Source organism: Excalfactoria chinensis, chromosome 1 (genome assembly GCF_039878825.1).
Source record: "Excalfactoria chinensis isolate bCotChi1 chromosome 1, bCotChi1.hap2, whole genome shotgun sequence".
Lineage (NCBI taxonomy): Eukaryota > Metazoa > Chordata > Aves > Galliformes > Phasianidae > Excalfactoria > Excalfactoria chinensis.
This window is the reverse complement of record NC_092825.1, coordinates 178,166,626-178,191,578: the sequence shown is the minus strand read 5'-3', so window position 1 is coordinate 178,191,578 and position 24,953 is coordinate 178,166,626. Positions and strand designations below refer to the sequence as shown.

Genomic DNA, 24,953 nt, shown 5'->3' with positions numbered 1-24,953 from the left:
GCATGCAGTGACTCCAGTGATCAATAATTCCTTGTCTCTGAACATCAGACATTCCAAAACCTCAGTGAGATGACTGTTCCCACTCAGAGATCATACTTAGCTGATTAATTAAGGACAGGGCTGGCAGGGAACAGAACTGGGCTTAGTCCCCTAGCTTCTGAAGACTTGCTGCATGCCAAATAACTAAAATGATCTTAGGCAAATGTATGTCCCTGCTTAACAAGGGGGTTTAGGATTTTTAGGAAAGCTCATGTGGAAAGAAGCATCAAGTCTGTTCGGTGATGGCATGGAGATGTCATGAGTGGAGTTGTAAGCACACTGCCAAGATGACCAAGTAATCCAAAACTGCAGTTTCTTGATGTAAAAGCAGTTCCTTGCTTGCTGTCTTGCAAAATAAGCATTTTTTTAAAAAGCCATTTGCTTTATGCAGTGCTGTTTTACTGTGCATATTACCTTGCAACTAACTGCCTTAAAGGAATGGGAGAACTGATGGTTCTCTCTGTGTAACAGAAAGGGGCTGGGGAAAGACCTGAGCGCTATCACTTGTGTAAGTTTATGCGCAGCATCGTGAAGTAGAGAAGTCAGGTTTAATTGTCCCAATAAAATTAATGTTGTAATTTCCACTGCTATTAGAGATCTAAGAAAAATCAAAACAAATAGTTGCATTATTGCCTTAAATTAGTCTGTTAGAAAATTTAAATTCTGGCTTTCTTTGAGTCCCAATCCGCGTTATTAAAATAGATTTCCTTTTTATTTTTATTTTTTAAATGTTCCTTGTAACAACAATGAACACAGACTTTCTTTCTGTGATGTTTTTGTAGAGTGATGACAGAGAGACAGATACAGCATCAGAAAGCAGTTATTCCTTTGGCAGAATCAAGAAGAGTCCCAGCTCTCTAACCAATCTTAGTGGTTCTTCTGGCATGGCCTCCTTATCCTCTGTATGTACACAAAAGCCTTGTTTTAATGACACTTTATTTTTGCTAATCTCTTCAGAATTGTTTTGGCTTCCTTCTTCCCCTTCTATTTCTCTCCCTGGCATCTGTCTCCTTCCCTTCCTCTCTCTGCTCTTTCTGGTATGTGAACCTTCACTTGGAATTGCCTTTAAAAATAAAGATTATTTTTTGTTTTCTAGTAGTATACTGGAGCTTGTTTGGGGTCCCGCTCCATAGCATACTATATGAACAGTACACAAAGAGGCTTTTACAATAACAGCTTAAAGCTGTAACAAAAGCAAGGAAGAATTTATATCGAACGAACACTTAGATATGGATTAAAGGGTAGAGGAGAAAATAATTGAAAGGAGGACAATATTGCTATGTGGGGTGAACTAGATAATCGATTTTAGGAGAATAAAAAACATCTCAAAAAATAAAATATCTCAAGGATATGATCTCACACAATCTCTAAATAAATAGCTGCCTATCGTTTTTTTTATTCAGCCTCAATGCAATAAATGAGTTCTTCTGTTTTATTTTTCTTGTAGAAAACTTGGCCTAACACCTTTTAAGATTCACAAATGACGTTCTTCCTTTTGCTAACCTGCTTGCTAAGGAACTTGTATAATAGAGTATGCTATATTTCATAATTACATCTGAAGGGTCATAGTTAATTTCTTTATTGTCTGAATCTTGAAAGTAACTTCTGCTCTCTTGATATATTTGGTAGAAATGCAAAGCCAGAAAATTTTTTTCTCCTTGTGTATGATACAGGTGAGCGGAAGCTTAATGAGTGTCTATAGCGGAGACTTTGGCAGTGTTGATGTGAAAGGGAACATTCAGTTTGCTATTGATTACGTAGAACAACTGAGCGAACTCCACATTTTCATTTGCCAGTGTAAGGACTTGGCAGTTGCAGATGTCAAGAGACAGCGTTCAGACCCGTAAGTAAAAACAGAATATTTTTAAAGTGTAATTTTTACTTTTAATGTGCAGATGAGAGCTGTATTTTCTTTCCAACAAATATGTATGATGGAGAAAACAACCAAAACTCTAAGTGGAGGCTATAACATGCTTTACATGTTTTTCTACTCTGACCTGACTATAGAATTGCTGTATAAATTGTTGCATACATTAGCATGGGAAGCTCAAACTTCTAAGAGTGTGAAATTCTATTTTAAATTTTAACTTCCAAGATTAAGGGGAACTTAGTTAAGTGGATTTTTTTACTTTGAAAGTAAATACTTGTGTGTTTTGGAATAGGGAGTTGGAAGAGGTGTTTTCTTGCCCCTGTTACCAGCAATCCATTTACATTTTAGGTATGTGAAGACCTATCTGCTTCCAGAGAAATACAAGCTGGGCAAACGGAAGACCTCAGTGAAAAAGAAAACTTTTAATCCAGTCTTCAATGAAATACTGCGGGTATGTAAGAAACACAGACTAGACATGAAGTATAAGGAATTCTAACTTTCCAGATTCAGATGCTCTTAAAAGAGTTATCTGTATTAAGATGGATTGCTCCACAGGTGTACCTCTGTTTATCCTCTGATAGTTTATAGTATACTCTGGATATAGCTTTGAGAACAGACTGTTGTTTAATTCGTGCAAACAAACTCAAGCTACTTAGGAACTTAAGGTTTGAAATATTAAAATATGAAGTGAGTTTTATTTTGAAATGAAGTGAGCAGTTACGTATGTTATAAACTCAGACAATTTTTCTCTAACTTTTGTTTTCCCTTTCATTTTTCCCTTCTGGCAGTACAAAATTGAGAAAGATCTCCTAAAGAACCAAAGCCTTAATATCTCTGTCTGGCACAATGATACCTTTGGGAGGAATAGCTTCCTTGGTGAAGTGGAGCTGGATTTAGGAACTTGGGACTGGAATGATAAATCCAACAAGCAGATCAACTGGTTTCCACTCAAGCCTAGGGTAGGTTATTAAGGATGGTTTAGCTATTTTATATTTTCTGCTGTGTATGTGAAAGACCAAATCATTCTTTATTTAGGCCTGATCTGTGTCTTCTGTGTTTTTTTCAATGTGAAGAAGCGACACATACTCTTGCAAAAAGGCATAATTGCTGCTGAGGCTGATTTTTAGTTAAGACAAAATATTCCTACAGAAGAGCCTCTGTGAAGTGCACTTTCCATTGCACAATGAATGTTTCTTATGTACCACTTCCAAGTATACAGCAATGGAAAAGAAATGCTCTCAAGGGCTTTTGATCTCTCCTGGGTTTTGTCCATCACTTTTATGGTAGAACTACGTATCTGAGGCACTGTCAAGTGGCCCTAAATCTGTCCTAAATCTGTCGTGTGCTCTAAACTGAAGGAGAAGAAAACAAGAAAAGTTATCATATACAAGTCAATCTTGTTACTGTGAAAGGTTTTGTGTGTGTGAACTGTAGTGTTTGAGATGTGTGCTTTTTCTTAAATTTCAGACTTCAACGACGGCTTTTGAACTGGAAAACAGAGGGGAGATGAAGCTAGCTCTCCAGTATGTTCCACAGCCTGTTGGAGGTACGCATTGCTTCTTGGAATTTGCCAGGCATTTGGAGTTTTAGTTGGGGGCTAGGGGTGGGTTGGGTGATAAAAGGGTGGATTGGGTGATAAAACACTGGTTTGATCAGTGTTCTGTATCATGGCATCATATGGCAAGCTGTCTGATGCTTAAGCACAGTGCTGGGTGCACTTTCTGCGTATTGTGCTTCTAGCAGACTCAGCTTTTTCATGTGAGTTCTGGCTCTGGGAGATCTGATCTTCCAGTTCCAGGTGAGGGGGAAGAGCTCTCAGCTTTTCCAGGAGGCCAGATGTGAGGGCCTGCCAATAAGGACTAGGACTGACTCTCCTTCCTCCCCTTTATTTTTGGTTTGTTTATTATTCATAACTGTTGTGTATTATTTCACGTTCTATTTCATAAATTAGTTTCCCTTAATCTTAACGAGGTTTTTTTATCCTCAAACTTTCCTCCTTTCTCCGAAGAGGAGAGAGGGGTGCTGTGTGATTAACACTTCAAACAGCAACAAGTGGGAAGTAGCTGTATAAAACTTTTCAACAAGTTGAGTTGTATTGTTTTAATAAATACATATGTTTTTTCCTAGAGGATGAGGTCACTCTGGCTGTGAATTCAGCTTGAGGAGCACTTCAGGGTCTAATATTATTTTTATGTTCCAACAGAAGAAATTACCAGATTGTTGTAGTATTAGATGTACAGCCCCATTAGTCCAGTCTATACACTTATGTTTTGTTTTTCTCTCTAACAGTTTTGGAGATTATGAAATCATTAGACAGTCACTGTGGTTTGTTAAATAAGCAGTTACAACACATTATGTTCAGGAGATACTGGAAATAGCTGTATGATCTTTCAGGTTGTTCTTGTCTGTCAATTTGTAACTTGGCTGGCCTTACACTGAAGCTAGGTCAGGTATTCAATCCAGCCAGTCAGTCCATAAGAATCAAATATATTAAGAGCATGGAGTTCATTTGAAAGTATAAGCAATGGTAAAGGCTACGCTAGGTACCTACAAAGATTAATCAGAGCCAGTATTTTTTAATGTCATTTTACAGGAAAGAAAATTCTGTCCACTGGTGAGGTCCACATCTGGGTGAAGGAATGCCGTGATCTTCCTCTTCTGAGGGGCAACAGACTCAACTCTTTTATTAAGTGGTAAGAACTGTAGCTGAAGTCATCAAAAATGGTGGAACGATAATGCCGCTGCTATTTCTAATCTTACCTTCAATCTTCTATGTTTAAATTAAACACAAAACCACACATACTTAATTACTTTCTTTACTGTAATGCAGATTGTTCTGCAGGGCTTGTAACTTTGAGGTGCTTAGTGTTTACTAGCAAGTAAGATGCACTGAGAGAACTTTCTTAGTAGTCATCACCCTTTCATTTCAACTGCTTAGCTTGTTGGTGGAAGGGCTACTCAGATTTAAGCAATCTTGTGTGTGGTGTAAGTTGTATTTAAAGCAGGTTTGTGCAAGAGGATGATTTGGTTTACTAAATCAGGGGAGAAGATAGAAGTGAGAGGCACAGCTGTATCTCTTCCTTCTTCTATCTACAAACTGATTGTAAAGAGGACATCTAGATGGTTGGGAAATCAATGGCAGTAGCAAAAAGGTGCCTCTTCTGTCCTCTGAAGTACAGGAGCAGATAGATATATCCATTTCTTGGAAGGAACTGAAAACATGACCTCTGATTTTTATCTCCAAGATGCTGAGCCATTTTATCTTCAATTGCTTCGTAACATGCAAAGGAGTGTTAATGAGTAGTTTTTGTTTATGTAATACATTTAATGCCAGTTACGCTGTTAACCTGCAGTGCAAACTGACAGTGTTTTTTTCTTTCTGAAGTACGGTTCTTCCAGATACCAGCAGAAAAAGTCGCCAGAAAACAAGAACAGTGTCAAAAACTACAAACCCAGTATTCAACCATACCATGGTCTATGATGGTTTTAGACCAGAAGATTTGAAAGAAGCCTGCATAGAACTCACAGTGTGGGATCACAACAAACTTGTCAACCATTTTCTGGGAGGTCTCAGGATAGGCCTTGGAACAGGTACTAGAAATTAACTGATTAATCCTTAATTTACAAAATTGTCTTTCCTTTCTATCCTTTCCTTTCAATTTCTTCTTTAAATAAAATATAAGAATAACAGCCTTCTAGCCATTTATTTACTTAAAGAGTTTCATTCAGTGAGTTATCTGTTCTTTGTCACGGATTCTGCCTTGTCAATTAGCCCTAATAATACCATTGCCATTTACAAGTGAGAACAAATGTAGTAGAAATAAACCTTTGTCCTTACATTGTACCTGGTATGAAGTACAAGAATATGCTATTCCTGCACCCACAGTCTTGATGACATATCATGCAAAAACTAGATAGGTGGTATAGAATCAGTACTGGGTGGAGATAACAGGATAGGCTGGGAATGTTTGATAAGATTTAAAGATTTTGGATATGGAAACTTACAAATGCAAAGATGTTTTTTTTTTGCAGAAAGGCAATGTGAGATTATGTAGCCAGAACTGCATGTTTTTCCCAGTCATTATGCTATGTCCCTTTCTGGTCGAAGGAGGGACAATGCAGTTACAGTCTTCCAAAGCAAAAGTGAGAAAAAATGAATTCTCATATGGTTCAGCAGAATAACCTAAAATATAAGTGAGGTCAGTAAACATCAAACTTAAAGGCTGGAGAAAAGTACCACAGTTTGTGTGCAGAATTGTCATTAATCACATTTGATGGGATTGTTCAACTGTAAAAATAATAGATCTTGAAAGCACTACCTGAGGAGGTGAAACTGTTTGAGAAGACAGGCAAATTTGATTGCCAGCTCTCAACTTTTCTTAATAATTATTAATGTTTCTGACATTTTTCTAGGCAAAAGCTATGGGACTACAGTGGACTGGATGGATTCCACTTCAGATGAATCAGCCCTATGGGAGAAGATGATAAAGTCACCCAACACATGGGTGGAAGATACACTACCTCTCAGGATGCTCATGGTTGCAAAACTGACAAAATAAGGGCTTTCCAATTGCTAGCAGCAAAAAGAATTCTTGGGAATGGAATTGAAAGGTGTGCTCCTTGGGAGAGGAGCACAATAGCTCCATTCATAGTCTGCGTTCTGTGGCTGTTCTGTTTCTGTGCTATCAAGTGTCACTTCATATTTTAGGCTAAACTTCTGCCTGCAGATCTATGCAAATTTAAGGGGCTAGTTCTTATTCGTTGAAAATATACTCAAGTAAGAATGCACTTAGCAACGGAGTGGTAGAGGAATCTGTGGTACCTGAGTGCTTGTGTTGCCTAATTGAAGTTGCTTAAATCTAAATTGCCAGCCAAAAAAAGAAAAGCGAGTAAACTTTGCACTTCCTGGATTGTTTGTGAGGTGTTGTTAATGACTGAGTGGCAATGGGTGGCCTTCTGTTCATGCTCCTCAGCATCCCTCTACAGCTGAATCCTCATTGTGCTACATTGGATCTTTCCAGCAAGGATTGTGGAACGTGTTCTTAAATAAGTCCCTTTATCTGCGGTTGTACTTTTATATGGTATGGAAGTTGCTTCTATAACGGAAGAAGCACTACGTGAAGTGGAACTGTTGACATCTTATTCTGCAAGGTGCAGAGGACTGTTAATTCCTGTTTAATTAAGTTTATGAACTTTGCTTACATACATTTGTTCATCACCTTGCTAATAAATCAACACTACGTTTAAATGCTGAAGGCATTGGAGCCAAACTTCTTCATTCAAATGCTACTCTAAAGTGTCTATGCTTGCCAGTTTTAACGATGATTAAAGTACTGGGTATTTATTTTGTTAAGTGCACTCATTAACTGTACCTGCAACTGTTCGCTCGTTTTGCCAAGTCATTTCTCTGTTCTTCAGCGCCACCGTTAGGAGAACGCTGGGATTATGGCAGTCCTTGTTCAGAGAGCATCTCTGTTGTGCTGCATCATTCTGCATGGGACAGGCACTTGTAGAAATGCATGCCACTAAAGGAAGAGAAATGCATAAAAAACAAAGTGCATTACTTTAAAAAAGTAAAAGCAGCCTTAAGTTGAATTAAATCTAAATTAGAATTTATTAAAACTCAATGCTTCATTAGCTATTCAGTATGACTATGCAATGTAATGAAAATGCTTCTGAAAATAAATGCAGGCTTATTTGCAGTAGCTGCAAGGATCTGGAGGTTGGTAAAATCCTGCATCTAAAATGAGGGAGGAAAAAAATGGCTCTTCACAGTAAGTAGCTTGTATAGATTGCACTTTGCTTTTCAGAATCACCACCCATTCAGGGAAGGCTATCTAAGAACAGTGAAACAAAGTAACTGCTGTACCATTCCAGCACAGATCTGTTGTTCTATATATATATATATATATATATATATATATATATATATATACATATATATATATATATACATACAGGGACTCCACAAGAACAGGAGTTTTTTTAATGTCCTTGGGAACACAAACAGCGTTTGTTTACTAAGAACTACTCCCAGTTACTTCCATGATGTCTGGATGAAGGCAGGATTCTGGAGTGACCCATTCAGACCTGCATTGCCATGGACACAAGCCCCATGCTAGGAGTGTCAACAAACAGGCCAAGGAAGGAAAACACCTGGCAACAGAAAAGATCTGTCCTGCTGAGCCCCTCTCTCTGTTGTTTTTCCACTGGATAGCCTCAGCCTTCTGGTTTTTCCCTCTTATGGCTGAATGTTTTGGAAGGAGCCAAAGCAGCAGCAGTGGAAGGTGAGTACCCAGAAGTCACAGCTTGGCATCTTGTCCAGACTTGGCAGATTTGGTTTCATTTTTGCTGGATGTTGTTTTTCATTTCCTTCACTCCTCTCTCCAATGAATCTTCCCTATGCTTTATCTTTACCCCCCGTCCTGTGGCACAGGAGGTCACAGAGCCTGATTATCAGCAGGCTATTTCACATGCTGTGTTGTTGCAGGTCTGCATCTGAAAGTTGTACTTTGGTTTCAGATAAACTTTTGGTACATCTGGGTAGCACTCCATATGATTAGGCACTAATAATGGTGGTGGTTCTGCTGTAATATAAATATCTTTAGATGAGAAACCAGACTCAGCAAATCAGCACCGACACTCAAATAAGGAACCTTCCCTCCAGGCAACTGTCTTTATTATTGTGCCTTCAGTAATTATTGCCATTTATTCATAAATCTCTAAGCACAGTATAGGGCTATTATTATTATTAACAAGTAATATACTATTAATACCATAAAAGAATCAATTTGAGGTTTGAACTTTCTATGCTCTACTTACATTTATAATTCCAGATCTGCAGGAGAGAAAAAAGGCAGAGGAAAAGGATTGATGAGGAATTATTTGCATCTTTATCATCTGCTGGCTTTTTACCTAAATGTAACAGTATCTCTTGTAGCTCTAACAAGTAGTGCTTTGAGAAGGAATAATTACCAAAGCTTGTAATTGGCAACTGAATAGGCTTGTGTAAATACCAAGCCTAAGGTTCTTTGCATTTGCATTGTGGGGTCTGGTATCCTTTTATTCACTCTGCTTGTCTTTGAACTGGGGTCTGCAGAGGTAGGAAAGGCTGCAGGGCTGCTCTTGGTTTTGGGATTCCCTGCCCACCAGCTTAGTGCCGCGCTGGGAATGCTTCAAACCTGCTGAAAGTCACAAAGAGAAGTGGTCTCTGTGAAATGCTGTTTTGTCTTTGTGTGTGACAGCGTGTCCTTGGCCCAAGAGGATGGAGAGGCGGCGGTGGCCAACCACACAAGCGATGAGGAGATGGGCAAAGATATAGAAGATCTGACAAAAGGCATGCAGACACCCTGCGGGAGCCCTGAGGAGAAGAGAGAGAAGGCTCTGCTACGGGCACGCCTGGAAGAGCAGCATCGCCTTATCTGTATCCTGAAGAAAAAAACAGACGATGCACGCGAACGCTGCAAAAGCCTGGAGCAGCTCAACGTGGAACTGGAGAAACTGAGGCTAGAAGATGCTGTGAAACTAAAAAACCAGACCCAGCGGATTCAGTACTTGGAGGATTTGGCCAACAACCACGAGAAAATGATCTCCAAGGATGAGCACAAGAAACAGAACACACAGCTGAAGGAGGAAAACCAGCGCCTGCATCAGGAGAACGAAACCCTCTTCAGCCAAGCAGCAAAGGACAAGGAGGCTGAAATGCTCCAGCTTGCTGCCCAGGCCAGAGAACTCTTGCAGCAGCTGGATGTTCTACATGAGAAATGTGCTTGTGAGAGATCCAGAGCCCAGCAGCTAGAAAAGGAGCTCCTGGAAGCTCAGAGCCAGCAAGCACACACCTGCACCTCGGAGGTTGACTCGCTAAGACAACAGCTGCAGCGCCTACAGGAGGAGCACCAACAAATGGTGGAACAGCTAGAGCATGGAGAAAGCCAGCAGAAGGCTCACGGTGCCGAGCTGCAGGCCAAGCTGGAGAGGGCAAACGAGGAGAAACAGCAGCTACTGAACCTGGCCACAGAAAGGGGCAAAGCTCTGCAAGAAAAGCAACAGGAAATTCTGCAGCTGGGGAGGAAGCTGGAGATGGCAGAAAGAGCCAAATGGAGAGCAGAGAAGCACATCGTCAAAGAAGTGGCAGCAAACTATGATCTGAAGATCCAAGGGCTCCAGCAAGAGCTGAAAAGCAGCCAGCAGGCATACAGCGAGCTCTCGCTGCAGTTCGATGCTTACAAAAAGCACAGCATGGATTTACTGTCCAAAGAAAAAGCCCTGAATGTCAAACTCCGTCACTTTAAGGCCTAACGTCAGCTTTCTGCTCGGTTCTTAGCAGGTGCCTCTACTGTACCATGCCATTTATTTCTGTTCCTGTTCATGCAGATGTACTTTGTAACACACTTACAAGCTTAAATCCTACTGCAAGAACCGGTCTGGAGCCTTTTGTTATAGTTTTTCATTAGAGCTCTATAGCATTAAAACCAAGCAGGGGTTGTCCAACTAACCAAACCACAACAGATCCGTAATATGAAAGATTAAGGGGGAAATGTGAATTCGATGTTATTCGCTCCAAGATTTCCCTTTTTTCTTCCTTTATTCTCTAAGTTAAAAGCACGTTGTTTCCCAAACATGCACAAAGCCTGAAACCCGCAGTCATTCACGTTCGATTCTCCCTCCAAGAGGCAGCCTGAGCTGGTGTCAGGAGTTAGTGGTTTAGGAGTGGATGCTCTTTAAGGCCCGTCCCAACGCAGCCATTCATGCCGCGTTGAACTCCCTCACACCGACCGACCCTTCTTCCCCCACAGAGCCGCTTTTCCCGCCCTCAGCCGTTCTTCTCCCCCTCCCCCCCGGATCCCCTCACACGTCCGCCGCTTCCCGGCATACACCGCGGCCCCGCCGCTCCGCGCCGCTCTCCCCGTTCCTCACGGCCGCCGCCTCTCCCTCCCCCCTCTCCGCCGCCGCCGCCATGCGGCACAGCCTCACCCAGCTGCTGGCGGCCTCCTCGGGCGGAGCGAGCCCTTCGGGAGCCGCGTGGCCTCTCGCCGGAGCGGGGCAGGCCCCGAGAGGGCGGGATGGCGGAGGGGAAGGGGATCCGGGCGCGGCTCGGCCCAAACAACAACAACAGGAGAAAGAGGCGGCCGAAGGTCCGCCGGAGGTGTGGGAGCAAGAAGACTGGTTCCCCGGGCTGGAGCTGGGAGACCTGCTGGAGGCGGCCCGGCCGGAATGGGACGCGGGCGCGGAGCTGAGCGGCTGTTTCTGCGGAGAAGCGGGGCGGGGCCGCAGGCGGCGGAGCGGCGGGGCCGGCAGCAGGTTGAAGGCGGCGGCGGCGGCGCGGCTGAACCGGCTGAAGAAGAAGCAGTACGTGCTGGGGTTGGAGAGCCGCCTGCAGGGCCTGGCTGCCGAGAACCGGCAGCTGCGGGACCGCAACCGCGGCCTCAGCCGCCGCCTGCGGGAGCTGGAGCGGGAGAGCGGCTACCTGCGGGCCGTGCTGGCCAACCAGAGCGCGCTGGGGCAGCTCCTGAGCCGCTTGGCCGGGACGCGGGCCGGCGGGCTGCGCCTGGGCACCAGCCTCTTCAGGGACGGCCGCCGCCAGCAGCAACAGCAGCAGCAGCAGCAGCTCCTCCAGGCCGGCGGCGACAGCGGCGACCACGACTACGCGCTGCCCAACGCGCGGCCGCCCGGCCCCGAGCAGCCGCCGGGCGCGGAGCCCGAGGAGGAGTGGGCGGCCCCCGGCGGGATCTGCCTGCACGTGGAGCGGGATCAGGTGTCGGTGGAGTTCTGCTCCATCTGCGCTCGGCGAGCGGCAGCCTCCTTCAAAACGTAGGGTCCGCTACCCGCCGAATGTACCGGCGGGCTGCTCGCCCCGCTGGGGGCCTCGCGTCCGTGGTGCGGAGGAAAGAAGGAAAAAGTAACAGCGGTGCTGGGGTGGTGCTGGGGGAGATGCGGAGGAGGGGAAGCTGTCCCCTTCGGGTGACAGAAGTCCGAACGCCGGCTGACCGGCGGAAGGCCCGGAAGCGGTGTGAGCCGAGCGGAGCGCGGAGCCGGGCGCGGTGGTGACGCGGAGCTGCCGGCCCGGCCCGGTTCGGCTCTGCAGGCGCGGAACAGACGGTGCCGACCCGAGGCCGGACGGCGTGCGCGGGGCCGTGCGGCTGCCAGTAGAAATAACGCTGACCCGGCCGGGTTTGTGTCAGCTCGCTTATCCCAGCTGAAAATGCTTGCTTAGAAAACCAAAAAAGCTTCATTAAGACATCGTCACCGGACGGCAAGTAGTAACGATCGGCAAAAAAGAAAGCATGCGTAATAAAATTGTGCTGCCTCTTGGTTATACGTTACTATTAAAACCTCTCTGACAGTTTCTCTTTTAGGTGCTTGTCCTGCCAGGCTCCGTTGTGTAGGGGTTAAAGAGCAGTCGTTTCCCACTTCGCAACCTGGTAAGGATCAATATATTCCCATAATGCGGTATCAGACAGCTTGCTTTGCTTGTGCCGGTCTCGTTCATGCGGTGACTGGCCCAGGAGTTGGTATCTCTGGTCCCTGCCCTGCTGTGATGTTTCTAATTCCTAACTCAGTTGTGGAAAACATCATTCTGAGTAGCTGCTTTCTTCTATTCTAAATCAATATGCACGCAGTAGCCAGTCAGTGAGCTGCGTTTTGAATTAAAAGTAAATGCTTTTTGCCATTTGAAATAGGAATTTTCTATTGAACTACAAGCTGATGAGCTGGAAAAGGGAAAATATTACTAATGATACGACGTTTACAGTCTTTTGTCCCAAAAGAACAAGTAAATTGCTTTTAAATGAAAAAAATGTGACCCGGTGGTTTAAAATACTGTCTAGTGCTAGTGATGCACAGTCCCTTTAGGATGCCCTTTCCTGCCTTCCTTTAATTCATGATGCAGAGCTTTTCCTGTTTGAACAGAACCTGAACACTGCTGACATCTGTACAGTGGAACCTTAATGCAGAGAAATCACTTTGTTCCATAGAACTGCAGTCAGAGCTGTGGGTGGCATCATGCGGGGTCACAAAGTAACTCAGTGCCTCTCACAAGTGATCTTCCGCGCACTCCAACTCCTTTGTTACTTCAGAGTAGCTTTACCTTTTAAAGGAACTGCACGTGGATGCATGTGCTTAATTTTAGTGTAGAGATGTTGATTTCTCGCTTCTTCAGTATCCAGAAATCCGTAACTTCATACGATTTCAGCACAGTTTTGGAGATGAGCAAATATACGAGTGATTAATTGGAAAGATTCTTCCTGATTAACTGAGATAGGAGGAAAAATGCTGATGAACAGCAGCGTGTGTTCTATGGTAGGAATATTTCTCCCCATCATCCAGGATGAGCGGGTTGTTCTTTCAGTCGTGTCATAATGTTGAGGTGGTTTTTCTGTACGTCAGCTGGGGGAAGAAGGATTGTGATAAAGGTTAATAAATGTAAAGTGAGGTTTCACAAAGAAGAGATTTCCTTCAGTTGGTCTCGCTTATGAACTTCCTAAAGAATTCTATGTAGTGTTTTGGAAGTCTTGTTTCTTAAAGCCTTAAATTTGGTATTTAAGGCTAAGCAGAAGGGTTTTCTCCCAGCAATTGGAACTGTTGGCACTACACCTCATCAGGTGCTTCCTTGGCGTGAAGAACATGATTTTTCTTTGTGAAACGTCACTGTGTGATAAAGTATACGTGTATTTAGCATCCTTGTTTTTCTTTATGCTAAAGTGGATTCAGCTGTGTTGGGGCAGAAGAGACGGGACCAGCTGCTGGCCACATTTCCTGCTTTGTTTTAAAAGGTAGTATAAGAAATGAGAATAAAGAGGTAAACAGGGCTTTTGCTGTCTTTGTTTAAACAAACAAACAAACAAAAAGGTTGAATGCTGGGATTCATTAACTGTCACCCGAGATGCTTTTTTAGAAGACAGTATCCTATCAAGCAGGTTTTCCTCCTGTGTTTTCACAGTTCCATCTGTTCAGGGTACACTGCCAGCACAAGACTCTCAGTACTCTGGTGGCATCGGCAGGACTGTTCCAAGGTTCAGTCTTTAACTGTATGACATGCAGTAGGTGGTGGGATATGGCAGGACCTTCTCAAGATGTGTGCTGACTGATTTAGATTGAGCCTAGGTTGAATCTGCCCGGCTCAGACATTGCAACAATGATTCAGTTTGAATTTTAGCGTGCATGAGGAGAAGGGAGACACTAATGCAGCAAGTATGGGATGTTACATTGGCAATTCTGCAGTCACTTCAGTGCAGAATTTTAAGTTAAATATGCATTATTTCACTTTGCATCACTTCAAACCGATAGGAGTCAGGGATCTCTGTTGTGCAGCTGCACATCACTCCAGCCATGAAACCACCTGTGAGCTGTGTCTGAGGGTGGCTGATGTTCTGGTATGCACAGTGATGCAGACCTGTGCAAGAACAAGGTCAAGTCCAAGAAAGTAAGTGGCTGCAGGCATATCTAGTGCCTACTGAATCAAACTTAAACCAAATAGAGGGGAGGAGGTCATTTGAAACTAACCAACTGTACCATCTGTATGGTGTATTATTAATGTAGCTTTTTGAAGTGGAAGCCTTGAAATGATTTTAACTCGATACTTGAAAATATACTGTAAATGTTTCTTTGTAATGATGTGCCATCCAGATGAGAATACGATACCGTAATAAAATCAGACTTGTTGATCTTTCAGTTGATGGGCTCAAATGTTTTCTTCATCTTTTTCTTCTCACTGGTACCTTGCTTTAATTGTGTGCTTCATTACACAAAATGGGAATCAGAAAAGGGAAGATTCTGCTGCGTGGGTAATCTGATGGAACACAAGATGAAATGGATCGGCGCATCCCAAAGGAAGGCTCTTGCTCACCTGTCTTTCAAGTCAGTTTGGGGTAAAGAAGAAACAAAGGCATTATTGCTTGAACCAAAGAGAACTGTTCTCCAGCAATAACTGTGTTTCATATTTCACAGCTGTTTCCCTTTATTAGTATGAATATGTTTAATCAATAAGCCATGGAGGAGCGGGATTTTTACATTCCATGGGCTGCCATCTTTCTCCTTGCTATCCCTACTAGGTTCTGAGGTTTGATAAATAGCCAGTAATGTGCTGTTAAGCCATAATGTTCCATCATCTCTGTGTTCAACGCTAGGGTGAGTGCATGAAGTGTTAGAGCATTCTGAAGGGACAGCATTTGTAAAGCTCCAGAGTGAGCCATGTGCTGCTGTGGCCTTTGATTTCTGTTACTCTTAGATGTGTTATTTGTAAAGGGTGCATGAAAGAAACATGCTGGCTTGTGTTGAAAAACACCCTGTGTAAAAACTGCACATTGGCAATAGTGGAGTCCAAGTTTGTTCATCCAACTGATGTGGGATATAGAGAGCTGGAGAAGCAACGCTGCCTCTGCTCACAGGCAGGAAGGTGCCAGGAGCAGGACTCGATGCACAGGGATGTGTAGTAGATGTAACATTGAGATTTGCCATTTGAAGTGAACAGCACTGATTTTTATCTTCGCTTTTCTCTACAGCCAGTCCCTTTGCATCCTTTTGGCAGGGTTCAGACTTAAACTAATCACAAGTCTTATCAGTACAGGCTGTATATCAGGCATGTGATGTGTAGTCTGTGACTGCCTCCTTGCAGCTATTAAGGCAGCAGAAGGTGTACAGACCAGACCTCCCCAAAGGGTAATGTTTCTCTGTTGTTATATAGAATGCTCTCTACCTTCCATCCTAAAAGAGAATAGAAAACAGTCCATTGAATCATTAAAAAACACAGCGTGCATTTTGAATAGTTGGAGAGGAATTACCACTGGAATTGACAGCAAAATAAAAACTGCACGGGATGGAAGGAGGTTTTGAATATCACCCATAGTGTGAAGGTCTGCTTTCACTGCTAGATCTACGTAAACACTCAAGTAACGCACCTCTGAAACATTCATGTTCTTCTTAAAGGCACTAGTGCAAGGTAATTAATAGCTTAAAATATTGTTCTTTTTCTTTTCTTTGTCACAGGTAAGTGGTTCTGTGAGTTAAAGTCTGATGATACAACTCCTGGAAATACCACCGTTCATTTCCTAGTAAAATACTTGTGAGAATCTCTAAAGTGGAGGATGATGAAGGTAAGGCTGGCTAGAATGTCCCCTTAGATGCAGGTCAGTGTGAGAACATAGGAATGCTCCAGGCTAAGCAAAACTAAACTGACTTTGTGTAACAGCTGTTGAACCTGTAGTGTCATTTTGCTGCTTTGCCTGTACAAATAAAGCCACTGCTCTTGGTTATAGAGGAATAAGAGCGTGGTAGCATGTTTTTATAGCATGACTTTCCTGCAGTAACAAGGCTGTAGATAAACGTGAAACTGAGCCACATTCTTCATCAGCATCAAACCCTCAAGAAAGCCAATTAGGGGTCTCAATGCTGAATTCTTTATTTAACATATAAATTACCGTTTGCATCTCTGGGGATAGTAGAATTTAAAGAAAATGTATGTAGCTGCTGATCAGCAATGATACAGGTTTTATAATGAGACCCACGCAGCACACTGAGATGATTGCTTTTGTAGAAAATCCTATTGTCTTCACCCACAAAGATGTGAATACTGGTCCCAGCACAGACTCCTGAAGAGCACTGCTTGCTGCTGGTCTCCAGCTGGACATCAAGCCTCTAGATGAGCTGTCAGGGTGAGCACAGGCCTGACTCACAAAGAAAGTGCTCTGAACCACTAATTTCTAACTAGAGGATACTGAGATACCACAGCAACAGCACTGGCCCTTTGAGGCCTCCCAACTGCTTCAGGAGAGGACCAGTTTCAAGGTAAACTGGTCGGAAGACAGTTTGTTCCAATTAGGCTTTCTTTGATCCCAGTGTAAATGTCTGTGCTGGGATCTCTCTGACACAAGCATCACTCTTGACTGTTCTGTGCTGGTGGTATTCCCTGCAGTTTACAGCTGTACCCGGGTAACAGCCCAAACAAAATCAGTGACAGGAATCCCACTTCATGGAGGAAAGTACTCAGATGTTGAGGAATCTCAAGAAAAAAAACCCTGCACATCCTCCATAAAATACAGAATCACCACCTTAGAGCCAAACCTGAAGCATGCAATAAAAAAATGACTTATTTTTCCCCATTTCCAAAGGAAAACACTTCTCTGTATAGAGGTATTACCAAGTTATATATTCTGTGCCAGGCATGATGAAGAACTTAACTTACATTCAAGTTCAGGGTTGAAAAGAGTGTCAGCACAGTCTTAACCTTGTTTTCTATTAGAAGAAGGACAGCAAGCACCAACAACTTCTTTGTTTATTACAGTTTCTTATCCATGGCAACTGGAAAGTTGTTCAACTTCAGGCTTGTAACTCTTCAGGATCCCTGCCGGGCTTCATCTGCTCCAGTACTTTAACATATACTCCATGATGTTTAGTGGCAAGAAAAACTCCAGCTAGAACCTGTATAAGCAAACCAAATCTCATCTTCCTCAAGACAGGCTGAGAGACTGAGAGCCAGAAGCGTACTAAGTTCTCTTTCCCTGGCAAGGGAGATGACAAGTACCTAAAAAAACATAAACAATAGTAGAAACTTACTTTTTTATTTTCCCCCATCCAATTTAAGCATCAGTACTGAAAGTCAATAGAAGTACTTTGGGTAGATACTTATTCTCTCCCTCCACTCCTAAGTTAAGTTCACCTGGTGGTTCTAGAGTACTGAGTTCTCCCTTTGGTTAAATGCTGTACAATCGCACCTGCCGGGGAGTTTGGATATTGGGCACTTCTCATTGTCAGACTGCCCAGCCAAACACCACTAAGAAATGTTCACCGCTTTGTGGGATGGGAACCTCAATTTAACATGCCCACACAAATCATGCATAGCTTGTAAGGTTCCAAGCTAAACTCAAATGTTTTAAAGTACTCTAATTCACTTTTGTAGATCTTTTCCCGTTTGGAGGGTTGGAAGCACACCTCTTAGGAACTTCTCCCTGTAATTAGATGACTGGTACAAATCACCTCACACAGTAAAAGCCTCCAGGAGGAGGATACTGTGTGCACAGACTACAAATTCACACAGTTTAAACTGACAGCTGGAAATATAACCAAATTTTACTGACTGCAGATTGATGAGACATACCTGGCTGCAAGGCTTCCGTTCACAGGGATAGCCATGAAAATAGGGTAGAAACCACCCACAACAGCACCTATCAATCCTCCTCTGACCACAGCACAGACCTGGCAGTCCAGCTCACCTGCGGGACAAGCAGAGAATTTCATTGTCAATACCCATATAACTCTCTTTCCAGCTGTGATGGTTAAACAGCAGTGGGCGCTAAGCACCAACAGCGCTGCTCTGGCACTCCCCCCTGCTCAGGACACAGGGAGAAAATATGATGCAAAGAATAAGGACAGGGTGTTCATCATTCACCACGTACCATCACAGACAGAACAGACTCAGCATAAGGGAGATTAATGTAACAGTGGGCAGTAAGGTAACAGTCTAGAGTGTTGAGAACTAAAAGCAAACTCAACATGTCCCACAGGTGGCAGCTCCTGCCTGGTGCTGCTTCTGTAAGGCTCTATGTGGGCTGTGCCTCCTTCAGGCACATCCATTGCTGCAGCATGGGCTCCCCCATGGCTGCAGGAGGAAATCTGCTCTGTGTGGTGCCCGTGGGCTGCAGGGAACAACCTGCTCCACCAGCAGCCTCTCCTGGGTTGCAGGGATCAGCTTCAAGCCTGGAAAACCTCTGCACCGACCTTTGGGACTGCAGGGCCACTTCTCTCCTGTTTCTCACTACTCTCTCCCAGCTGTTGTTGCACAGATTTTCCCTCCCTTCAATCCACTCTCCATGAGGTGCACCCAGTGGTGCTCGTGCCCCGCAGCGGGTCCCTGTGAGAGCTGCTCTGACATGGGGCAGTGCTGGGCTCTGCCACTCCTGCAGCCCCCCCTACCAAAACCTTGCTGCATAAGCTCAATATAAGAACCTGCAGAGAATTTATCACTCTATAATTGACCTTCAAAGGAGATGTTACAGATAATGGAAACCAAACTGCTTTGTTGCAGTTCAAATGCCAATTTCACATGAGAACAGAGTACTAAAAATCAGGGAGGTCTAACAGGAAAGAATTACATACGTGTGATAATACACATCTCTCTCCCACTCACAACTCTGAACAGCTCACTAATGTCCAACGTCCTGCATAATCTGCTTTTGAAACCCTGCTTTACCAATCGAGGCTTTCAAGATCTGCAGAGAGGTACAGCTCATCCAGTGTTCAACGTGCACAGAAAGCAAAGGCGTTTCAATAACAACAAATTATGTCCTACCTGAAAACAGAGGGTCACGCAGGAAAGCATCGTAAACTGCCACTGTTGAAATAAATGGGATAACGGCCATTGGCAAAGCAGATATTATGGCAGCCTTTCTGATATTTAGGATCTTCCTAAATAAATTATTTGCTGTTAAGCCACATAAGCTTGCATTTCCTGCAAGGAAGTATGATCCATGATTACAAAGGTTCCTGTAAGAAAAGAAGAATAATTTTAAAAGTCTCTTTAGACAACGAGAAACATTAAAATTGCTTTGCTTATTCAGTGCTACGCTTCATTTCTGAGTACAATAAGAAATCCAACATACTGCTTTTATAGAACCAGAGCTACTACTTTCCCTGCTGTAACACAGGGACTGGATCCTGCTATTGTGTTGTTAACATATGACTTAGAGCAATTACTGATGGTGAAATGTGTAATATGGTGAGAGATGGCCTTTGTTTAAAAGCTTGGCGAACACTTCCCCCTGCGTTCATCATTGCAGGCAGTGGAAGGGAGGAATGGAAATGTGCTGGTTTTACAGTCCTGAGGAGCAGTCTGTGATTCATCTCACTTGCAGAGGGAAGTTGTGGCTTCCTTATCATTATGCCTGTCACTGTCAGTAGGTCAGTGAAAACAATGCTTTGTTTGGGTTTCCACAAACCTAAACATTCCAAGAATAATAATGATTGCCAGGCAAAGCAATTAATGGGAAGGCAGTTCGGTTCTGAGGCTGTGCCAAGCATGTTATGTTACAAGTGTATTTTTAAGTGTGTCCTAAGTTTCATTCACTGCTGAAAGATAATCAAACACTTCACCAATCACAACACGTATGCTGGGGCAAACGTCATACTTAGTTGCAAAGTTATCAAATGTAACAATCTGTAAAGATTTAGCAGTTAAATACTTCATTTTAAAAATGCACCTACTTAAAACATTTTCACATTAAAGTGCTCCAGAGGAGGGCTGGTACACCTCTCCTGTGAGGAAAGGATGAGGGAACTGGGCTTGTTTAGCTTGGAAAAGAGAAGGCTCCAGGGAGACCTCATTGCAGTCTTCCAGTACTTGAAGGGAGCATTTAAACGGGAGGGGGAATGGCTGCTTAAGCGGGTGCATAGTGACAGGACAAGGGGGAATGGTTATAAACTGAGACGGGAGGTTTAGGTTAGACATTAGGAGGAAGTTTTTCACCCAGAGGGTGGTGACACACTGGAACAGGTTGCCCAAGGAGGCTGTGGATGCCCCATCCCTGCAGGCATTCAAGGCCAGGCTGGATGTGGCTCTGGGCAGCCTGGTCTGGTGGTTGGCAACCCTGCACACAGCAGGGAAGGTTGAAACTAGATGATCATTGTGGTCCTTTTCAACTCAGGCCATTCTGTGACTCAGTGATTAATGCTTAGAGTAACACTGAGTACCCATAAACCATATAAAACATTACTAGATTTAAGTGCTGCAGAGCTTCAACAATAAAAGCATCTGACAATGAATAGCGCTGATTATTTCCATTTTGAATAGGACAGTACTTTCACTCTTGATACTTATGAGATTTTCAAACATGGACATATGCTACTCACAATTCAGCTATGACGTTATACACCACTGGAACCTAGATGGTCAAATATTGCTCCTGCTCTTATTTAGGAGTCATAGTGCATGTTTGCTTGCTTTAAGAAATGGGCCTATTTGCTTTCCAGATCACCATTCTCACAGTTCTGGATGTCACTTAGAGACTGTCTCCAGAGCAAAGTTTCTGAAAACCAGCCATTCTAATGCTCCATTTACAACCACAGGTAGTGAAATAAGTACGTGTATATGCACATGTGCCCAGCACTGAAATTAAAATTACCAGTGTATTTGAGAATCCAATTAGAGCACAATGGCATATACAGGAGGAGCAGAATCTCATCAGATTTACTGATGCACAGAATAGCTGCACAGCACAAGAGCAAAGAAAGGGAGGACTGAAAAGTAGTTCCTCTATGATTTAATATCAGCTCTCTATTGTTTAAAACAATCTTTGGTGAATGAGAACAAACAGTTTGGCTGCAGCACACTTCCAGCTGTCAGCGATCCACCCAGTAGGGTAAGCAAACTTCAAGACCTGCTAAGGCAGTTTCAAATGAGGGTAGAGGGAGCTGCATCACAGGAAGGCTAGGCTGGGTGTTAGGGTGGGCATGGAACAGGCTGCCCAAGGCAGTGGGCACAGCCCTGTGCTGTTGGAGCTCAAGGAGCATTTAGACAGTGTGCTCAGGCATGGAGTTTGGGTTTTGATTGATCCTGTGTGGAACCAGGGCTTGGGTTCCATGTGTCCCCCTGTAACTTGAGACATCCTGCCATTGTTATGACAGCTATCTCTTTCCAAGGCCCAGCGATCTCTACATACTGCAGTTTCTATCAAGAGTTACTTGCATTCCACTTAGTTCCCAGTTCTGGGAAAGGAGATGTGCTTTAAGTTGTGTACAAGCACAGCAAATGCTACACAGAGCTACAACACTGTAATATGAGGGAGAAAGCCTTGGTGTTATCTTCTCTCACCTGGGTGAGGAGACCCTGCATTACTAGCTGTAGTTTGCATAGCCAGCAATTTAGTCCTTTCAGTTTAAAAGTAATAACTGCAAAAGCTTCTCGTTACTTCGAATTATTCAGACAAGATGTATGCAAGATACCTATGTGTCAACCAGCTCAGGTACGGTCTGGCTTTGCATTGAAATACATTATAAAACACCGGTGTCTGTGAGGCCCAGAGGCTATTTAGCTATTTTTGTGCTGCACAGTGCCCCTGCTGATGAGCCTGGCATATGGCTCTGGTCGATTTGTAAGCACCACCTGGCTGCCTCAGCCTCACCTTCCTGAAACAGGGAACAGAGCAGAATGAAATGCAGAAAGCAGCAGCGTGATGCTCACTCCATTCTGGCCCTAGGCCAGCCCCGCTCAATGCATGACAGCTCCAACAGAATCACATGGGTATCTGCTTTATGCTCTCCAGCATTTCAGCTTCCAAGAAAATGCACAACTGTGTGAAGGCTCAGAGAGCTATTCGGGGCTAATCAGCCACCCCAGAACCTTAAGCACTGAGGAACACATGCCAGAAACCAGCAAAGCAGGACCACCAAGACATAACCATATCTGAGGAATACAAAACAAGTTTTCTCTTCTGGACAATAAGAAGCTTCTCTGCAATTGGGTGTTTTTGTAACTGTGAGGAAGGTTTGCAATACAAATGAAAGCGGAGAGAGAAGAGTCTCCCAAAGGCTTGAAATGTTTGATACAGTTGGTTCATTTCACCAGCACTTACTGATCTGATTTAGGAAGCTCATTGAACAACTTGTGTATGATTTCCATCCGCTTCACTCTATCCAAATATAGCCTTTGCTGTGGAGAATCTAGTTCAAGAAATTCTCTTCCTGTCATTTTGAAGTCCTGGATCATAAGGAACAAACAAAGGAATGTAATCAAAGTTACACACCCCCAGTATGCATCGAGCGAACATTTGCATTCCTTTGCACTATGCAATCAAAAACACATTTCCTATGCTGCGGCAGCTATCAGATGTAAAACGTGCAAACCAGCTCCAGAAGTCTATGATATTTTTGACTGCGTGAACCCTACTGAACTGCTTTCTTTAGCATGGCGTGTTGCAGATGGGGTTTGACTGAAGCCAACTTAAGCACTCACTCTGATCACCCCCCCCCCAGATATCAGCTCCACAACATCTCCAGCATTGGGACTGGGGGCCAGACAGCAGCTTGCTGAACTCACACAGATGGAAAACACCTGGAGGCAATGATGGATGACAGCAAACGGGCACCTTAAGTTGCACCAGAGGAGGTTCAGCTTGGATATTAGGAGATGTTTCTTCTGAGGAAGAGCAGTGAGGCATTGGAACACACTGCTCAGGGAGGGGGTGGAGTCACCACCCATGGAGGTGTTCAGGAAACATGATGATGAGGCACTGAGGGAGGTGGTCAGTGGGCTGGGGATGGGCTGTGTGTATATATATCTATCTATATTATATATAGATATATATTTCACCATATAGTGTAAAGATTTAAAGTAATCATGAGGCTATCTTCAAGGTCTTTTCCAACCTGAGTAATTCTATGATTCTATCTACTCCCTGCTTTTACATGCCATCACTAACAGCTTCTTTTTATTGGTGCTCCGAGCCAGAGACACATACCAAGTCAGAAAGTTTTTGGTTAGGCATAGTTGGTAGTGATTTAAATGCTTTTCTAAAGTACATTTCCGCAGTGGATGGAGAATTATCCAAACTTAAGCTGTCTAGCTAGAAGTGGCTTAAGTTTATTTTCTAATCTGAAAGCTATTTCCTAACGTCCAACTACAAGACTGTATCTTATCAACGCTTATAAATACCTAAAGTGTGGGAGTCAAGGGATGGGGCCAGGTTCTTTTCAGTGGTGCCCAGCGACAGGACAATGGGCACAAACTGGAACACAGTTAGATCCACATGAAGATGAGGAAGAGCTAATGCTGCAAGGGTGACAGAGTACTGGAATGGACTGCCCAGAGAAGCTGTGGAGAGATTCAAGGCCCGTCTAGAAGCCTTCCTGTGCAACCCAGGGCGCTGATTTCACAGCGGGTTGGACTCGATGACCTCCAAAGATCCCTTCCAACCCCTGTGATTTTGTGATTGGGGTACAGAAACGGGGCACACAGCCACAAAAGAGCAGCGCTCACCTGGGCTCAGCGGGTCCGGCTCAAGGTTTGAAGCCTTTTCTTCCTGGTGGACACCCGGACCTGTTAGTGCAGACACACATAAGAGGACACATTGCTCGCTCCTCCCCGAGGGGCTCCCAGCTGCCCACCTACCCGCTGCTTTCTCCTCTCCACACCTCGGATGTCCTTTAAACCCTCAAGGCCAGACTCCGGGCCCAGCTCCAGAAGCTCGACGCTCAACCTCATCCCAGGCCCGAAGGGTTCCCAAAGTGCCACCAAAGCCTCCGAGCTCCCATCCCGCTGCCACAGTCCGCCCTCCCGACCTGACCGCGCCGCTCGCTCCGCCGCCATTCCCGTCCTCGCACCGCAGCTCCTCCCACCTCCACTACCCTCCACCATGGACGCCACCATCTTACCGGCGATCACGTGAGCGGCGGCTTCAAGAAGCCTCCTCTGATTGGGCGTCTATGGGCTGAGCAGCACGGCGGCATTCGATTGGCTGCTTCGTGTGGCGGGCGGGGGGTCAGCGGCCGGCCGGGCGCGCGTTGCTAGGGGCGGCGGATGGCGGCGGTGCCGGCGGCGGCTCCTCCATGGAGACGGGGCTGAGCGGGACCCGGCAGCCGGCGGCACAGACGCGGGGACTCCCCCTAGCGGAGCACGGAGCCTTCCATGGGGGGAGGTCCAGTTCTCGGGGTAACCCGCTGACCCCTTACCCTCACCCGGCCCCAGCACCACCGCGGGGCGCTGCCTGCGGCCGCCTCCCCTCAGGCCTTGCTCCCTCTCCCGACCCCTCCTCAGCCCTCGCCCCCATCCCCTTCTCCTTCCTCCTCCACGCCGTCCCCGTCCAACCCTTGTCTGCATGACTGACCCAACTCGATCCCCTCAGCCCTGGCCCTGCGATCTGATGGGAATCGTTTTCTTCCTTACACGCAGCTCTGCCCCTCCGCTTCTCTCCTATTTATCCCAGCCCTCTCCGCTCCAAAAAACACCAGGCAGTCCCTTTCAGAGAAGCCGGGGGGGAGGAGGGAAGGCGGGACGGGCAGATCTCTGGTGATGTTGGTGATGTTCACCCCCCCCCCCTTCACACGTTCAGTTTCCATCTCC

General features: G+C 44.7%; 5 protein-coding genes across 22 annotated transcripts in view; 4 read left to right on the top strand and 1 right to left on the bottom strand.

Moving 5' to 3' along the window:
• The window catches only part of SYTL2 (synaptotagmin like 2), a 48,881-nt gene extending 41,713 nt beyond the window's left edge, over positions 1-7,168 (top strand). For all 4 annotated transcript variants that reach the window (XM_072326907.1, XM_072326908.1, XM_072326910.1 and 1 more), the window contains 8 exons: positions 822-941; positions 1,713-1,882; positions 2,258-2,360; positions 2,698-2,868; positions 3,377-3,455; positions 4,503-4,602; positions 5,295-5,500; positions 6,323-7,168. In XM_072326907.1, coding sequence (XP_072183008.1) covers positions 822-941; positions 1,713-1,882; positions 2,258-2,360; positions 2,698-2,868; positions 3,377-3,455; positions 4,503-4,602; positions 5,295-5,500; positions 6,323-6,468 — 1,095 coding nt within the window. In that variant the 3' untranslated portion in view covers positions 6,469-7,168. The remainder of the gene's footprint in view (positions 1-821; positions 942-1,712; positions 1,883-2,257; positions 2,361-2,697; positions 2,869-3,376; positions 3,456-4,502; positions 4,603-5,294; positions 5,501-6,322) is intronic.
• Positions 7,169-8,058: 890 nt separating this feature from the next.
• On the top strand, positions 8,059-10,330 carry CCDC89 (coiled-coil domain containing 89). Its single transcript, XM_072326913.1, has 2 exons — positions 8,059-8,196; positions 9,154-10,330. Exons 1-2 carry the CDS (start codon positions 8,153-8,155, stop codon positions 10,205-10,207), a joined length of 1,098 nt encoding a protein of 365 aa, XP_072183014.1. The 5' UTR covers positions 8,059-8,152; the 3' UTR covers positions 10,208-10,330.
• Positions 10,331-10,499: 169 nt separating this feature from the next.
• Positions 10,500-11,868, top strand: CREBZF (CREB/ATF bZIP transcription factor). Its single transcript, XM_072326912.1, has one exon. The coding sequence runs from the start codon at positions 10,623-10,625 to the stop codon at positions 11,721-11,723; it is 1,101 nt and encodes a 366-aa protein (XP_072183013.1). The 5' UTR covers positions 10,500-10,622; the 3' UTR covers positions 11,724-11,868.
• A 2,838-nt stretch (positions 11,869-14,706) lies between these two features.
• On the bottom strand, positions 14,707-24,403 carry LOC140247341 (transmembrane protein 126A-like). 5 transcript variants are annotated; one of them, XM_072326916.1, is made up of 6 exons: positions 24,266-24,403; positions 23,871-23,930; positions 22,468-22,592; positions 19,191-19,384; positions 18,000-18,114; positions 14,707-17,426 (listed from the first exon to the last, which is right to left on the bottom strand). In XM_072326916.1, the coding sequence occupies exons 3-6, from the start codon at positions 22,581-22,583 to the stop codon at positions 17,222-17,224; spliced, it is 630 nt and encodes a 209-aa protein (XP_072183017.1). In that variant the 5' UTR covers positions 22,584-22,592; positions 23,871-23,930; positions 24,266-24,403; the 3' UTR covers positions 14,707-17,221. The 5 variants fall into 5 exon arrangements, with proteins under 5 accessions (XP_072183017.1, XP_072183015.1, XP_072183019.1 ...); XM_072326914.1 differs by having other exon boundaries at positions 24,230-24,273; XM_072326918.1 differs by having other exon boundaries at positions 15,886-17,426; positions 24,003-24,273.
• The window catches only part of DLG2 (discs large MAGUK scaffold protein 2), a 981,657-nt gene continuing 981,106 nt past the window's right edge, over positions 24,403-24,953 (top strand). For all 11 annotated transcript variants that reach the window (XM_072326879.1, XM_072326883.1, XM_072326882.1 and 8 more), the window contains exon 1: positions 24,403-24,542. The gene's annotated coding sequence lies outside the window, so the exon portion shown is untranslated. The remainder of the gene's footprint in view (positions 24,543-24,953) is intronic.